Source organism: Nicotiana tabacum, chromosome 22 (genome assembly GCF_000715075.1).
Source record: "Nicotiana tabacum cultivar K326 chromosome 22, ASM71507v2, whole genome shotgun sequence".
Lineage (NCBI taxonomy): Eukaryota > Viridiplantae > Streptophyta > Magnoliopsida > Solanales > Solanaceae > Nicotiana > Nicotiana tabacum.
In genome coordinates, this window is record NC_134101.1 from 120,341,522 (window position 1) to 120,357,027 (window position 15,506).

Consider the following 15,506-nt stretch of genomic DNA (forward strand, 5'->3'; position numbering starts at 1 on the left):
GGTCTGAAGCACGAAAACGGTAGATGTTGATATTTATTAGGTCAAAGACGCATAGGGAGTTATATTATGTGTTGGTTTCAGAATAGTATTTTATTTTTTTGAAATTCAAATTAAAGAAAAAAACTAATTTTACCTAATTTAACTAATATTCTCCTAAAATTTTCACATGGCATTTTCTTAACGCGACACTTGGAAAATTCTCACGGCTGACTTATTTCCTTTTAATAATAGATAAATATAATCAATTGGCATCCTTCATATTATTTGTCCTGATACTCGAATTAATATAATTAGCACATACCAATCTTCTTAATGATCTTAAAACACTTTGAACTTTTTCCGGGATGTTACATGAATATCATGCACGATATATTAAAAACTAATTTCTATAGCAAATAAAAGTTTTCATTGTTTTAAATTACCAATTCATAACACATATTTGTCGGTACTTGTACATTATATATAGTCAATAATAGTAATAATAGTATTACAATTCTTGCCTTAATGCTTTTGTCCAATTAAAAGAAAAATTCCTACTATTTACTTATGTAAAAATACAAGACAAGAAATATTCTTCAATAGTTTGGGCATGCTAATCACATGCTGGCTATCCTAATTGTGTGTACGTAGAACGTTGATTATTATTTTTGGTTGTAGAACACATCCGTTTAGGTTTGGATGAAATTATCTACACGTTAATTATTTTTCTTTTTTACACACGAATGAAGAAGCTAGCAATGTTAACTGTTTCAAATAACCAAAAGGCTACCAAAAAATATTACCATGGCTATCTTTTCATTTTCCCAACAAAATAAAAATGTATAAGACATGAATGTCATGTGTAACACATTAGCAAAAGGCAACAACTCATCACAATATTAAAAAATGATAAAATGTTTTAATCGTACCACCAACCAATAACCATACTTATATAGTACAATGATTAGATGATGAGACCACTTATATGATTACTATTATTCTATGCACTATATTATTCAAAATTTGTGATATTATTTGTTTTTTTTTGTGGTCATGTGTTGTCCCACACAACGTAGCCGTTATGCTAAACTAGAGAACGAACGTGAGTCCCATGCAAAACTTAGGGAGATCAGTTCGTTCATGTTGAAATAGGGGAAAGAAAATACCCATTTATTTTCTCTCTCTCATTCTTTTTGCCATTTGAGGGAAGTTGGAGATCTGTGAGAATTCTCCCGATCTCCCTCTTTCCTCTGGCAATCAATTCCCTTCTCTTAAATGTCATACATATTATAATAATTTCTTCTCTTTTACCACACCCAGTTCTTTAATCTCTCATTTTTACCAATCTTGAATTGGCCCAAGGTTCTTTGATTGGAATTGGAATCGGAATCAAGATCAGGAAAACCCATATCGTGTTTTCTTTTATTTTGGAGAAAAAAGGGAGATTTTTTTGTGGGAATTTGTTGAAAAATTGGAAAAAATGGGTATTTCTCATAGAATAATGCCAGCCTGTGATCAACTTTGTGTGTGTTGTCCGGCAATGCGGACAAGGTCCCGCCAACCTGTTAAGCGTTATAAGAAGTTGATCTCTGATAGCTTTCCTCGATCTCCGGTTAGTCTTGTTCAATTTTTCATTTTTCCTTTTTTGATTGAATTGAATTTGTTTGTCTCCAATTATTTTAATTTGTTTATCTTGAAATGAGTGTTAAAGTTTGAGAGATTTTCTTTACCTGAATTGGTAGTGGCCCCACAGAGCCGAGGGTGTATGGCTTACGCGCTAGCCTCTCCAGACCCTAGTTGTTGTTGTTGGTAGTGGCCCCGCAGAAATATCATTCATGCTACATCCTAAAAATGTTCCCAGCTTTATGTTTCTTTATATTAAGAAATTTGATATTCAGAAGCCTTTTAATTGTACAAATCACAATCTATTAGCCAAATCAGCTACTGTCTCTATGTCTATGAGTATCAGTAATATAGAAATCGGCCAGAACCCTGCTGCAGGTGTAGGATTCTTCCTGAAAGAAAAGACTCTTCTTTTTCTTCTCCTTTAGCGTTAACACCTTTTCATCAAAGATTTTTGCAGCATGAGCATTTCTTAAATGTTGTTGCTGCTCGCTAATCTAGCCGCTTCTTTGCTAACGTAAACAGTTCATTGATTTTGTACCTCTGAACCTTGGAGCTCCTACCTGATTCTGATGGCAACATTAAATTTTATTTCCTTGGGTCCAAAAGTTGTTCCACCTGTCAAAGTTCCTAGGTTCTAGCATTTTGTACTTTTATAAGCTGCCTCCATGGCTAGCTAATAATGTTCGTGCTTTTTAATTATACACAATTTGCTCTCTTATATATTCATCCAAAGTGTGGTGCCTATTACTTGGTAAAATATGTGAAAGGTCATTACTTGCCCAAATGAGCTTTGAACAATAACACCGCCTAACAGTTGTAGTTCTGGCTTAGTTGGAATTTAATTTAAGCTGGTGTGGATAACAAAACTTGGCCCCAGTTCGACTGGAGAGATGAAGAAACTTTAGCACAAATAGGTATATGTTGTTCATTTTAGAGTATGAATCTCTTTGGATTTTATTCCATCAATGGTAGCAGTGAGATGTACTTTTGAAATTTAAATTTGAGTTTCTTGAATGATTTGAGGTAGGATATAACCTCCTTAGCATTTACTATGCTTCCTTTACTCACTTGCCGCATTATAAGCTTGATCTGTTATTGGTTTGAAAGGACTAAGTTTTTTCAAGCACTAAGTTTCTTTTATTTTTGACAGGATGGAGAGCCTAATGATCGCATGATCAACAAATTGTGTGAATATGCTTCGAAAAATCCACTTCGGATACCGAAGGTTGAGTTACTGAGATATTGAACAAGCTTGATAAGATGGACTTATTCTGCTTCTGAGTTCTACTTTCTGATTTTTATAAAAAAAATATTCGTTTATTGTTCCTTTTTCACCTTAAAATCATATAGATGGTATGCTTACAACCTTGTCATATTTGGATTCTCAAAGATTGTTAAGGTTTTTGATAAACAGCTATGCGCTAAGATTATATATTTACATTATTTAAAGCTTGAAGAGCTGATTAACTTTAATCTTTGGACAGATAACAAGTGTTCTTGAGCAAAGGTGCTACCGGGAATTAAGAAACGAGAATATTGGGTCTGTAAAGGTAGTCATGTGTATCTACCGGAAGTTGCTTACATCCTGTAAGCAACAAATGTAAGTCTCTTGCTCTTATTACATTGATAGGGGAAGGTTTCTGATCAAGAAAAGGATAAAGTCGTGAATATGTACTAATCTTTGTTAGAAGAACATTATCAAATGGAAACTTCTGCATTTTACTGAGGGAAAGTGAGGAAAAAGAGGCTTAAAATGAAAATTTGAATGTATTCCTCATCTGCTACTGTGGTGGAGATCATTGCTTTCTTGCTAAACAATGGTGTTTGCTGATTTTCTTGTCGTTTTTTGTACAACGAGTCCTGAACTATTAGATACGCACTGCAGGCCACTATTTGCTGGGAGCTTTCTCAGTATAATACACATTTTGCTGGATCAGACGAGGCACGATGAAATGCGCATAGTTGGATGCCAAGCTCTTTTTGACTTCATAATTAACCAGGTCGATGGATCCTTCTTTTGGCTTTACCCTATAGTAGTGATAGTTATCTTGAAGATAAAGATCTGCAAGTTTTCCTTAACAGTTAAAGCTGATATTCTAATTTGACTGTGCATTGTGCAGAGGGACTCTACATATATGTTTAACTTTGAAGGCCTGATTCCTAAAATCTGTCTTCTTGCTCAAGAGATGGGTGAGGATGAAAGAGTGCTTAAATTGCGCTGCGCTGGTCTTCAAGCCCTGTCTGCTATGGTAAACTGCCAAATAAATTTCCTGTTATTTCCTTATGCTCTTTCTGAGGTATGAACTTTGTTTGATTAAAACCACGTTTGTGGAGATACACTCATGAACACTGAGGTTTCTTAGGAAAGAATGTGCTAGGACATTGACATAGATCTTTGACGACTTTAGATTTGTCAACATTCCGCATTTGTTGTATATTTGTGCCCCATAAACTAGGAAATGAAGTTTACAAGAAGTGTCCTATTGAAGCACAACTTCATCATTTGCTACTGCTTCCTCTGTTGATTATATATACTGCTTTGATAAAGTAAGTTGCTTATGAGTTCTTTCATGGTGAGTTTCACTTTAATGCGCGGGCTATCTGATTGGTGATGTGGTTTCTCAAAGTAAATAAATCCTTAATTTGGAAGCTATGTTGCTCGGACTCTCGAAAATTATTGCCGGGTGCGTGTTGGATCCTCCAAAGGTAGTGCATTTTTGGAGGATCTGACATGGGTGCGACATCATTTTGGAGAGTCCGCGCAATGTGATTTCGAAGTATATAAGATTGATGTAGATAATAATGGGGTTGATCCCCCACATGAACGGTGGATTTCTGAAAATTTTAAGTTCCCTAGTTCAAATATAAGTTAGAAAGTGACTTTTGAATTTGAAACTAATTTGTAACTAAGCTTTAAAATTTATTATACTTAAAGTAAACTTTACTGGTGTGTTTGGTATAATGGAAAATATTCTTCTGGATAAGTCATTTCTGGTGTTTGCTAAGAAAATGTAGGAAGGATTATTTGGCGTGTAAGGATAGTGCATTTGCCATGAACATGTTGGAAAGACCATTTGGCATGTGGGGTGAAGCATTTGTCTTTTCAGTCTAAATGTATTGGACATTTTGCTATCAATCACTGTGGGCCAGATGGATAGAATCTAAGAATATGTTATGCTGGCAGTGGTGTTTTGTATTTGGCTAGAATATGATGGAAGGACTTTTAATATCAATACAAATCATAGAATTCCTGTGAAAAGAGCTGATTATATCATGTAAGGCCATTGCTTTTAATATCACCTTGTCTTGACTGATCCATGTTCAGATAGCAATTGTTGCTTCCCATCTTCAGCTTCTTTGCTTTGTAGGACTCTTTCCCTTTGCTATTCTGTCCAAACCTTCTATTCTTATTAACAAAAGGTCCTGTTACTGATTCTCAAAGTTGGAAAGAAGCAACAATAACATGCAGCTTCTGCTTGGTCCTTATGAGGATTCAGATATTATATAATTTTGATGTTTGTCTTTTCCATTTACTTTGTCAGTTTCTTTATCTGTTTCTCTGGATTCTTTAGGTAAAGTCTGATTTCATTTGTAATGGACAGTCTGAGCAATTCTGTTTCTTTCTTCAACTTTTCATGTACAGATATGGTTTATGGGTGAGTTTTGTCACATGCCAGCGGAATTCGATAGTGTAAGTTATTGCAGACATTTCTATGCTTCTCTGGTTAATCGGTTGTTGATATAATTGGTATAGTATTTCCATTTTGCGAGGTCTTCTTATACCCAATATTAGAACTATTGTGTTGTTTAGGACAAATCTCTTATCTTTCACAAAGATTTTCTACTGCACCTAGTTCAAAATACCATCTTACATGTCTAGGATTATTCTTTTAAATTGGATCACATTTGTATTCGGTCGTTGAAAAGCTTTATATATTTTTACATCACAAAATTTTGATTTAGCCAATACTATGTGTGAAGAAAGAGAGAAGAATATTCTGAGAGTGGATTGTTTGATCTCTCTCAAGTTAGTGCGGATTACATGGTGCTTACAAGAAATTACAGCTCTATTATCAGCCCTATAATCTTGCTAAATTATATAACTATAGGATAAGGGATCCTTTTTATGTTTACAAATTCTTAATGATCTTCTTCAAGTTGGAGTGTCCATATTGTGCTCCTAACTCGTAGCAAATGTAAAATTGATCCTAAAGTTCCAAATGATTTTATAAGAATATCTGCTAAGTGCCCCATTTGAATTGACGAAGTGATAAGTGGTATTTTGTTAGATAAAGTGACAGTCTATTTCAATGTAGCTTGGTTTTCTATTGAACAAGATACCTATTATAGGTGTCAAAAATAATATGCATATTACATTGTCTAATGCAGGACATGAACACTTGTTTAAATTCTAACATTCTAGTACGGACACTTGGATTTTCTTAGGGAAGTATTGGGAAGTTCTGTCAGGTGATAGAGAGTATTTTGGTTTTAATTTCATTTATCTTACCAGGTGGCGGCTGCAGTTTTAGAAAATTGTGAAGGCCCTAAGGAGAAGCTGGATCCTAATGATGATAATCAAGATAAGCAGAATCATGGAGTCCAACTGGCTTCTTCTGGGGAACACCAGATGTCGTCATCCCCCGATGAACTGAGAAGGGCTACTTCTTGGAGGAATATAGTAACAGACAGAGGCCTTAGTGTAACTGGGTATTTCCTCTTTCCATAGTCTTTATGTATGTTAATTATTTTTACCTTTGTAGATCGTCTCACCTCCAATTACAATTCTTTTGTGAACAGGGAAGATTCGAGAAACCCCAAGTTTTGGTCAAAGGTGTGCTTACATAACATGGCAAAGTTAGCTAAGGAGGCAACAACTGTACGACGTGTTCTGGAGTCCCTGTTCCGTTATTTTGATAATGCTGATCTTTGGTCTCGTGAACATGGAGTTGCCCTCGTTGTCTTGCTTGACATGCAATCTATTATGGAAAATTCAGGTGTTTGATCTTTCTTTAACCTCAGTGATTACCCTTTTTTCTTTTAATTCTTGGGGGGTTAAGCAGCATATATGTCACCTTAACGCCTTGGACTCACTCCATTCCTTCCCTTAAAATGCAGGGCAGAACACACACTTCTTGCTGTCTACTTTGATCAAGCACCTTGATCACAAGAATGTCCTTAAAAATCCAAATATGCAGATAGAAATTGTTGAAGTTGCCAGCTCCCTTTCTAAGGCAACAAAGGCTCAGCCATCTCTTACGATAGTTGGTGCGTTTAGTGATATGATGAGACACCTCCGCAAGAGCATACTCTGTTCTGTTGATGACTCGGAACTTGGGGAAGAAGTAATTCAATGGAACAGAAAGTTTTACACAGCAGTTGATGAATGCCTTGTACAGATGTCCCAGAAGGTGAAGTTCATGCTTTTATCCTCTAAAGTCTTAAATTTATGTAATTTCACTTCTCAAGGTCACCAAAATCATGCACTATGCCCTATTTACTTTTGTTCTAAATGAGGTTGTCAGTTTTGAGGATTTTGTTTAGTGACATTCTCAGAAGCATCGTCCTAGATCAGACAACATCGCCTGACAAGAAGGGAGATGAACATTTTAATATAGTGCCTAATTTTACATGAGTGTAGACAATGTAAACTCTGATCCCTTTGAAAAACAGGTAGGAGATGCTGGTCCTATTCTTGATGTGATGGCAGTGATGCTGGAAACAATTTCAAATGTAACAGTTATGGTGAGAAATACGATGGCTGCTGTTTATCGAACTGCTCAGATAATTGCATCCTTACCAAATCTTTCATATAAAAACAAGGCAAGGAGGACTCTATTCTTGGCATCTTTATTTTCTCTTAGTGATGCTCTCGACTGACTGATTGTCAACTTTCTTGTTGTCATTTTTTACTTTTACCTTTCAGGCTTTCCCTGAGGCATTATTCCATCAAATTCTTTTAGCTATGGTCTCCCCAGACCATGAAACAAGACTTGTGGCACATCGTGTCTTTTCTGTTGTACTTGTCCCATCTTCAGTTTGCCCCCGTCCAACCTCTGTCCATCCACGGTCAACAAAGGCTTCTGGTATTCAGAGGACCCTATCTAGAACCGTTTCAGTGTTTTCTTCTTCAGCTGCGCTTTTTGATAAATTAAAAAAAGAACAATCTCCCTCTCATGACAATGTTGCTGGAAAGGAAAAAACATTCAATGCTAAATCAATGGTGAAAAACCAATCAATGCTGAAAAGATTAACATCAAGCTATAGTCGAGCTTATACTGTGAAAAGAAATTCGTTACCTGGAACTGACGAAGGAAAAGAGATTGGTAACACAGAAGAGGAGCAGGTATGCATTTCAATGCAAACAGTTTTTACCTATGGTTGGAGAAACTAATGCCCACAAGATTATGCTTTCTTGATTGCCCCTTACCACAGTTCACTTCATTTCAGGATGGAATTTTTCTCAAGCTGAAAATTCGACAGATCAGCCTCTTGCTGTCTTCACTGTGGGTGCAGGCAATCTCTCCTGCAAATACTCCAGAGAATTATGAAGCAATTGCTCATACTTACAGCTTGGTGGTGTTATTTTCACAAACAAAGGTGGTGATGCTTTTCTTGGTAGTAGATATTAATCTGCATCACTGATATATTTTCCAATATCCATCTTAATCTTTATCTTTATCTTTATCTTTGCTCTTTTGTTTTTCTTTAAATCTTGTAGAACTTGAGCGTGAGGTGGTTATGTATCTATAAACTTTGTATTCCTGATATGCAAGTTCTTTCAACCACTTATGCTAAATTCTTGAGAGATATTTTTCAGTAATGTCATCCTGAATTATCAAAGAAATACTCTAGGTACTATTGACTTTTCCTGCCGGTGTCAACTCTAGATAGTCAACTTTTTAGAAGTAAGAAGTTAGTCACACATTATGTAGTGGCAAATCCTAACATCTATTACAGATATAGAGGGCCTGTATTTTAAGGTAGGAATGTGATGGAAAGTTTTATGCTAATCCATTTTTTTCTTTTTTTATTTGGTTGGGTGTGGGGGTTTTGGGGGGGGGGGGAGTGTGGAATTGAGGATGTCGTGCCTTAAAGCCTCTATTTTCTGCAGAATAAATGAATTTCAAACCCTTGAGGGCAATGTTTGAAGCCCTGTTTTGCTTCGGATGTGTTCCCATCATGCAGAGCCAAAGTTTCGTACCTTTGAGGATAGGTTTCTTTTTTGTGATATAATGTTGTTATATGATGTTTGTTTGATGAGGCAAATCACAAAATTTTGACTGGTAACTTTGATGGAACCAGTGGAAGAATAGATTTCTAGAAAATAAACACAAATTCGAGGATTACAAAATCGAAAACAGTGTAATATTAAAAAAATTGAGGTTGACAAATATAACCTTTAATTGTCTTTCTTCTTCCAAAGGATGGACAACTTAACATGAATGTGGTTGTGGAATTTTCATAAGCAGCTGAACCCAGGCCTCAAATGTTCTGACTGAAATAAATCCATTAGAAGATTTTTCACTACCCTGGAACCTTCTTTTACTATAATCTAATTAGTGCACATTCAAGGTGGTAGGACCCGGCAGTATAAAAGATTTCGGGAAGTATTATTTAAGAGTTTCTGTTATTGGATTCTGCTCTATAATGAATTGAAATCTACTCTAGAATGGAAAACTAAGTGTCTCTTCCTTTTTCCTAAATTGCTAGACATCTCTCTTGTTATCAATCAATCTCATCTTCTTAAGTTTAACTTTTCTCTAGATGCTGACTTTGCAATTGCATCAGAAAGACAAACTTCATATTTGCGTATTAACATTTCTAATAAGTTGACTAGGCTGTTGTTGATAACTTGCTTGTATCTCGTTTTCCAGAAATCCAGCCATGAGGCTCTTATTCGAAGTTTCCAGCTAGCATTTTCTTTGAGGAACATTTCTATAGGAGGGAAAGGTATAACACAGTGGTTTGAATCTGAATTTGACAAGTTCTTTATATTCATTTATCCTTATAAAAGAGCATGTTATCTAGATGTTTTATAAATGCCTGCATATGATCTGATATACTTCTAATCTATGCTGTATTGACGAAACCATGATATGTTATTCCTTAGTAGCACCTGCACTTCCTCTTGTCATCTTTATTGTGTTTGCAGGATCTCTACCACCGTCACGTCGCAGGTCACTCTTTATGTTGGCGACATCCATGATTATTTTCCTATCTAAAGCATACAACTTTATCCCTGTTGTTGCTTGTGCTAAAGCTGCATTGACAGATAAAACAGTAAGGACAAGCATCAGTCATGTTTTGTTCAATGAACTCATTTTGCAAATATTTTACACAATACTTTCTCTGCAAAGTTGTCTAGTCTAATTCGACGTTCAATGCCTTCAACAGGTTGATCCTTTCCTTCAGCTGGTAGATGACTGTAAACTGCAAGCTGGAACTGGTAACACAGAGCATGCAGTCAAAGTCTATGGCTCGAAAGAGGATGATGATGATGCCCTGAAATCACTTTCAGCAATACAACTATCTAGTAACCAAACTACAGAATATTTTGCTTCAATAATAGTGGAGAGCTTGAGGAATTCTTATAAAGTAAACATCATATCTGTTCTCATTGTGATTCAACGATAGCTTATGCAATGGCGTATGCATTTTGACATTTGACCAATGCGCAGAATAAGACTGCTGCTATAAAGGATCAGTTGCTTAAAGATTTCCTTCCTGATGATGTTTGTCCTTTGGGAGCTCAGCTAGTCTCAGAAACATCAGGACAGATCTACCAATTCGGTTCAGAAGATGATAAAAGTCTGGACGAGGTAGTTGGAGCCACTGCTTCTAAGTCTTTATTTTTTTTCTCCAATAGTCACCATTATCTTATATCCTTGTTTTCTACTAGCAGGTTGGGGACCCGACGCTGCCCATCTTAGAGGACGGCGTACCAACTGAGAATAAGAATATAACTAACTCACACCTTTCTCTGCAAATTCCAGACCTCTTAACTGTCACTCAGTTCCTCGATTCGGTAAGTTTCTGCTTGCATTCCTTCCGTTAGTGTCATGTACACAGTAGCCAGGGAATTGCGTAAGGAAGAGTTTGGCTGTCATAATTCTTGCTAGGAACTTCTGAAAGATCTCCTGACAGTTCTTTTGTAGACTCTCCTTTTTTTCTTTTTACTCATTCTCAAGAAGGTGGTGCAGGGGAAGTGAAGGATCGCTGAAATAAGCTACGAAGCCACTAAAAAAGAGTTTTTTTTTTTTCTGGGTCAGTTTCTGTGGAAGAAAAAAAGGTCTGAAACTTTAGGCTTCAAGACCTCTTGAATGAGGAATATTATTCGTTGGGTTGGAGGGGTGAAAGACAAGGTATGTGTAGAATCTGAACATTCAACCTAAAACCTTAGGGCAATGGGTGGAATGAACAATATATTATAAACCCCTATGGAAATCTCTACACAGTCAATGAGGGACAGGTGTATTCTCTAACACTCTAATACCATGTTAAGAAAATGAACTTTGGGTCTAACTCAACATTTTTTGTTGATGAAGTAATAAGATTTCAATAATGAAGGGCATAAATGCCCATATACAAGAAGTATACAAAAAAAGTAGAGAGGCCTCACAAAAAACTGGGTCTACTCAACCTTAAAAGCTAGTTTCTGCAGTGAAATTTATAAAATATGATAGAAGCAAATTAATGTAATCGATCCTTCTTGGAGGTGAACAGGTGGTAAGAGAGAAATAGGCATAACATGTGGAGAGATTATTGCATGTTTGATCTGAACTTAAGGTAAAACTGAAAGAGTGTTGATATTTACTGAATCAAATGATGAGGTCTTCTAAAGAAGAAATTGGGAAATTTTGAGTTTTGATACGGAAGGGATACAGGAAATACAGGATTTCATTGCTTTCGTCCAATGCCAAACCATCTGGTGGACTGGTGATATTAATAGAATGGAAAATGGGCAGCTGGTAATGGAAAAGGTTTTTTGCCATTTCTTTCCCACATATAATTTTGAATTACATTAATGGTTTCAAGTGAAGGCGACCGGAATAATAATCATTTCATAGGGGTTTTTGGGTGCCCCTATAAATAATTGAGGGGTTTCATCTGAAATAGGGGTGGTTGCTCAGCAGAGGTTTGTGGGAAAAGCCCTTTGGCTATGGTTGTTATTTATTTTTCGATTGGGTATATGGTTGTAATGCTGACCACTGCGATAATATCATGTATGGCAAGTCTCTTTCCCTAGACATAGTTAACTTTTCTAAATCATTTACCTAAAAACTTATGCAGGTTTCAGATACAACACTGCAAGTAGGAAGACTCTCTGTCTCAACTTCTGATATGACATACAAGGACATGGCAGGCCATTGTGAGGCCCTTCAAGCAGGGAAGCAGGAAAAGATGTCACATTTAATGATTGCCCAAGCGTCTCGAGAAAATCCTTTTGACTTTTATGGACAGGACTATATCCAGGCAAATATAAAGCCACCTTACAACTGCGTTGATACAAAATCTACTCCAGTAAGTATAAAAGAAATGCGTTCATCTTATAGTTTTGGCATTTTCAGTTTTGAGCATCATTTTCATAGCATGAGACTTGCAAGAGATGTAGTTTTAAACCCTGCATATTATGGAGAGTGTTGCTAGCATACTACTTTGCTATTACAGGGAGGGAGTAGCGTTTACCCATTTTTCCTTTCAATAAGATTCCATTTTGCACCATTATAAAAAGGAACCTTTGGGTGGTAGGCTTCAAAGTGGCATTTTAGAGGGCTACAAAGAAGCAACTTCACATGCAGCAGTAACAACTAAGAAGCAGCTTCACATGCTGTAATAACATTATATTGAAGTGGTGGAATCATGATACCATAGATGTTATTTTAAAGGGAAAAAGGAAAAAGAAGAGAAGCTCACCATTAAGTATGGTCCCCGGTTTGCTTCCGTAAATTGCAATCTAAAGACAATGGAAGCTCAAACTACTCCCCTCCCCCAACACAATCAAGTGCATTTACATACCATGCACAATTGAGCTAGAAGGAAACTTAGGATAATCACATCAAAATTAAGGTGGCATCGATACTTTTTAGAAAGCAGAGTGTTTTGTCCTATCACAACCATGTAGCATGCTAGAGATACACCATCTTATATTAGATAATCATTAGTGCTGCCTAATTTCATTGGAAGATAATTTAAAAGAGCCTTGAAAATGCTGGTGGCGAACAGGGGTATATGTGAAACGGGTGTCCAATTTCTCTGGCGCCGGTCAATGTGATTCGTTACAAATATGATCTCAATGTTTTCCTTGTAAGTGTGCACTACAGTATTCAGACTGGAGATCACATTTCTTGTCTTGTAACTTCTCTACAAGCATGCATGAAATAGTGGCTTTACGTGCTACAAATATATTTATGTGTATGCTTTAATTTCTATCCTATAGTTTCAACTCTGAAACTCATGTATATTGCAGGTTGAACATACACATGTCAAACATGGCTCTGACTCCAATTTGTCAAATCCCTTTATCAATGTCACTCCAACGCCATGTGCAACTGAATCCAAGCGCCATCCCAACTTCTTTGCACTACCTGCCTCAAGTCCATATGACAACTTTTTGAAGGCAGCTGGAAGTTAATGTCATCAGTTCAAGAGTTTGAGAGGTAGCAAAAGCTTGAAGAATCTCACTTTTGTCTAAATTTTGCATCACTCTACTGCTAATATAGTTTTATGATTGCAAACAGTTTTGGGGTCTGCTCATTGGAGCATATTCTGATTTATTTCTTCTTGTATCGTTCTTCCTATCCATTTGATCCAAGGAAAGTTACTAAGATTCATGGAAATGAGGGAATTTTGTATAGAATATTTTCAAAAGAACGTAAGATTGTATAAATATAGGGCGACGAAACTTCTATATGTTGAGCTTAGGTTGGCAAACATCAATTCTATGTTATGTATATATGGTCTTTATAACTACAATTCATCAATGAAGGCATTATTTCCTTTCCTGTTTTACTTCTTTCTTCTTTCTGTACTTCAGTTTTATAGCAAAATTTGCAGAATGATTAGTCTGGTTTCATGAGATTCTCACTTTTTCTTCCACCTTTTCTCGAGGGTGGACATAGGACATGGTGAACTTGTGATCTTTCTTCTCTTTTATGCCTATGTATGTATATATTGTATCCATATACACGTATGAACACACGTGGATACATACATATATGAAAAACACGAAGCTCAAAGTTACATATTGACAAACCCATATAACGATGTAATGTTAATGAACTTTTATAGCCTTTAGGAATTAAATTCTTCCATCAACATTAATGTTCAAAAACCTAAAAGCGTTTTATAACAAATATGATTACTAGGATGGTCCGGTGCACAAAATATTTTGCGTTTACATAGGGTCTAACGGGGAAGGGCCGCATCTCAAAAGAGTTTGATGTAGATAGCCTACCATAATGCAAGTATTAGTGGTTGATTCTACACACCAAACCCGTGATCTATAGGTCACACAAAAATATACAGTTGCTTCACGTCCCCTTCCTAAATATTGATTACTATGATATAGAAAATATAAATAACTATTTGTGTATGTCTAATAAGCAACTTGCAATTTGGCTTAAAACATTGTTGAAAGAACTTAATCAACCTCAAGAAGATGCTGTCGCGCCAACTTTTTTCCTCGCGGAGTTCGGGTTTCGATATTCATTGGGAACAACTTATTTCTTGGGAATTGAGTATTTGAATTTGAAGAGTCGCCACCTAACAGATTTAAGGTGCGTTAGAGCACCTAGGGCAAGTAACTCATAGACCGAGTTGCATTACCAGAGATTGGGTAAGAGCTTGAAATAACCTTGAGGGAAGGTGTTAGGCACCCCTCGCGGTCCACAACGGTGGGTCCGACCGAACTCGGATTATGTGAATTAATCATTTAACAGATAAGCAGTCTAAGCACCCATATAAGATAAAGGAAGTTTAACAGATAAGCAGTCTAAGCGCACATATGTGAATAAGACGAGGGAAGTCCTAGGTTTGTAACCTATAGGATCACATATGTACAATACCCGGTAAACCTTCCTCAATTAGAGGGGTTACACGTGGCATTGACGCATAGGTCATTATATCCTTTACTACCCAATTTTCCTCCCCTTGGTCATAGCCTAAAGCGTTCTAGCAACCTTAAGATGTATCCTATGCGTGCACTACCCATTCCTTTACTTATATAGTCCCGGAGGTATTTAGGACTTCTAGTTAAGGTGGATCTAGACTCTCCTACAGTAATTAAAAGGAGAAAACTCTAGGCGACAAACAAAACACGTAGGAATGGACCAAGGATAGAATAGTTAAAAGGCTCACATTTTACCTCTACAAATAGAGCAAGCAAGTGCACGTCTCAAACATCAGATTTCAGATGTTTCAGAGAGGTCCTAGAACATGATATCTAGGTGAGCATGACAAGTAGAGAATATGCAGCATTGAGTTAAGGCAAAGCATTAAAGACATAATCAGTTTGCCTACTGATTTTAAAACCTGTTGAATCTGGGCAGTCACAAGTAAGCAAAGCATAGTTTCACAATTTATTAGACCTTGATTACCTATAGGCTTGTCTAGGCGTGGATCATCAGTAACATGTCATCTAGACATAATAAATACCATAATTTTGAATCAGTAATTGGCGGACATATTTTTATTTGTTGGACCTATATGCTGTCTAGGTGCTGAAGAATGATCACAGGCATTACAGAATTGGTTTTACATTTTATCTCTACGAGCATGATGTCTAAGTGTTGAGATTGTTTTTATGCTTATTCCTTATAGGCTAGGTGACAAAACTAATTTTATGCGTTTAAACTATAGGCATGGTATTTAAGCGAGTGTAGTAAAAATCCTAGAAACAT

General features: G+C 36.4%; 1 protein-coding gene across 3 annotated transcripts; it reads left to right on the forward strand.

Annotated features, from left to right (window-relative positions):
- The first annotated feature begins 1,167 nt into the window (after positions 1–1,167).
- Positions 1,168–13,617, forward strand: LOC107785681 (protein SEMI-ROLLED LEAF 2). Of its 3 annotated transcripts, none has more exons than XM_016607040.2 (19): positions 1,168–1,591; positions 2,756–2,830; positions 3,090–3,205; positions 3,491–3,605; positions 3,726–3,854; positions 5,249–5,296; positions 6,119–6,315; positions 6,406–6,602; positions 6,724–7,016; positions 7,279–7,428; positions 7,532–7,951; positions 8,056–8,205; positions 9,483–9,558; positions 9,761–9,888; positions 10,003–10,203; positions 10,287–10,427; positions 10,511–10,633; positions 11,899–12,129; positions 13,076–13,617. In XM_016607040.2, exons 1-19 carry the CDS (start codon positions 1,460–1,462, stop codon positions 13,238–13,240), a joined length of 3,087 nt encoding a protein of 1,028 aa, XP_016462526.1. In that variant the 5' UTR covers positions 1,168–1,459; the 3' UTR covers positions 13,241–13,617. The 3 variants fall into 3 exon arrangements, with proteins under 3 accessions (XP_016462526.1, XP_016462525.1, XP_016462527.1); XM_016607039.2 differs by having other exon boundaries at positions 1,182–1,591; positions 10,508–10,633; XM_016607041.2 differs by lacking the exon at positions 1,168–1,591 and adding an exon at positions 2,402–2,519 and having other exon boundaries at positions 10,508–10,633.
- The last annotated feature ends 1,889 nt before the right edge of the window (positions 13,618–15,506 follow it).

What these genes read in the sequence shown, in the direction of transcription:
- LOC107785681 (XM_016607039.2), top strand. Translation starts at nt 1,460, where the DNA reads ATGGGTATTTCTCATAGAATAATGCCAGCCTGTGATCAACTTTGTGTG. An exon ending in TTCAAGCCCTGTCTGCTATG is followed by an intron (nt 3,855 to 5,248) that starts GTAAACTGCCAA and finishes TTTCATGTACAG; the next exon opens with ATATGGTTTATGGGTGAGTT. An exon ending in AGAGGCCTTAGTGTAACTGG is followed by an intron (nt 6,316 to 6,405) that starts GTATTTCCTCTT and finishes TTTTGTGAACAG; the next exon opens with GGAAGATTCGAGAAACCCCA.